The sequence below is a fragment of the Amphimedon queenslandica genome, unplaced genomic scaffold (genome assembly GCF_000090795.2).
Source record: "Amphimedon queenslandica unplaced genomic scaffold, v1.1 AMPQUscaffold_13236, whole genome shotgun sequence".
Taxonomy (NCBI): Eukaryota; Metazoa; Porifera; class Demospongiae; order Haplosclerida; family Niphatidae; genus Amphimedon; species Amphimedon queenslandica.
The window spans coordinates 42,087-43,877 of NW_003546528.1; the positions used below are offsets into that span (position 1 = coordinate 42,087).

Below are 1,791 nucleotides of genomic sequence, written 5' to 3' on the forward strand. Positions count from 1 at the left end.
TGGAGGAAGGGGCAGAGATTGCAAAAGAAATGATTGCAAAGTGCAAAGAAGAAGAAGAGAAGGAGGCTGCTAAACTGAAAGCTGCCAGCACTACTGATTCAGAAGAAGAATGTGAAAATGTGAGTCAAAACGATTTGATGCCATTAGAGAGTGAAACAGATGAAGAGATTGGGAGTTCAAAGAGTGATGAGGATCATGATGAAGAAGAAGAAGGAAATGCTGATCAAAAGGCAGCCATTGATGAAAAGGAAAGTTCCTTTAGCTTTAAAGCTATTGCTGCATCATTTATGAAAATTTTCACTAAAAAAGAAGCAAAAGCTCATGATTCACAAATCGGTAAAGCTGATGCAAAAGGAATCTCAATAGAAAGGAAGGGATTGAGCGTCAGTGCTGATGCTAAAGGGATTGAAACAAAAACTGCAACAGTGACAGCAGCTGGTGTGAAAGGAGAAGGCAAGATAAATGTCAATGTAGAAGGGAAGGGCCTAAGTGCAACTGCAGCGGATTTAAAAGTAACAGGAGGAAAGGGAAATGTTGGAGTAGATGTTAAAGCATCAGTTAAAGGTGGAGATGTGTCGGCTCTTAAAGCTGATGTCAGTGGTGCTGAAGGTAATGTTGGTGCATCAGGGAAAGCTGAAGGTGTTAGCGTGGCTGCTGAAATAGCTAAAGTAAAAGCAACTGGAGGACAAGCGGATGCCAGTGCATCTGCTGAAGCAGAAGCAACTGGTGTAGCTGCTAGTTTTGGAAACACTACCATTTCTGGAGCTAAAGCAACAGCAAATGCCTCCAGCTCAGCAGAAGTAAAAGGTGCTAGTATCAATGCAGGCAAAGCAGATGTCTCTGGAGCTAATGCTACAGCACGTGTTGGAGCTAAAGTTGAAGTTGAAGGGTTTGATGGACAATTTGGTTCAGCAAAAGTTGTTGGAGTAGAAAAAAAGATTGAAACAAGTGCAGACGTGAATATAACAGGTAAAAAGGTGATTATGGGTACAGCAACTGTTGAAGGAATAAAAGGAGGAGCAAGTGCAAAAGCTACAGCAAGTGTTGAAGGCTCAACAATAAAAGCAGCAAATGTTAGAGTGACTGGGATAGATGCTACAGCTTCAGCTAAAACAAGTGTTAGCACAGGGGGATTTGAAGGAGAATTCGCTAATGTTCAATTAAGTGGACATGGAGGTAGTGGAGTAAGTGCTAATGCTGAATTGAAACCAGGAGTGGAAGCTGGTAACATTAGTGCTGGTACACACATGCGTCCTGGAATATCTGTTTCTACAAAAGTTGGAATTGGAAATTTTAACTTGTCTGAAGGAAGGGAAGCAACTAGAAGGATTGCTCAGAGAGATGCTGAAGAAATAATGAAAGAAGTGGGCTTTAAAGAGACTGTGAGTGCCTTGAATGTAAAGAAGATTGGAATGGAGGAAGGGGCAGAGATTGCAAAAGAAATGATTGCAAAGTGCAAAGAAGAAGAAGAGAAGGAGGCTGCTAAACTGAAAGCTGCCAGCACTACTGATTCAGAAGAAGAATGTGAAAATGTGAGTCAAAACGATTTGATGCCATTAGAGAGTGAAACAGATGAAGAGATTGGGAGTTCAAAGAGTGATGAGGATCATGATGAAGAAGAAGAAGGAAATGCTGATCAAAAGGCAGCCATTGATGAAAAGGAAAGTTCCTTTAGCTTTAAAGCTATTGCTGCATCATTTATGAAAATTTTCACTAAAAAAGAAGCAAAAGCTCATGATTCACAAATCGGTAAAGCTGATGCAAAAGGAATCTCAATAGAAAGGAAGGGAT

General features: G+C 40.8%; 1 protein-coding gene across 1 annotated transcript in view; it reads left to right on the plus strand.

Annotated features, from left to right (window-relative positions):
- Positions 1-29: 29 nt before the first annotated feature.
- Positions 30-1,791, plus strand: part of LOC105313739 (cell wall protein IFF6-like) — a 2,611-nt gene continuing 849 nt past the window's right edge. Inside the window, exon 1 of the mRNA XM_011407403.1 lies at positions 30-1,749. Within this exon, the coding sequence (XP_011405705.1) occupies positions 30-1,749 (1,720 nt within the window). The remainder of the gene's footprint in view (positions 1,750-1,791) is intronic.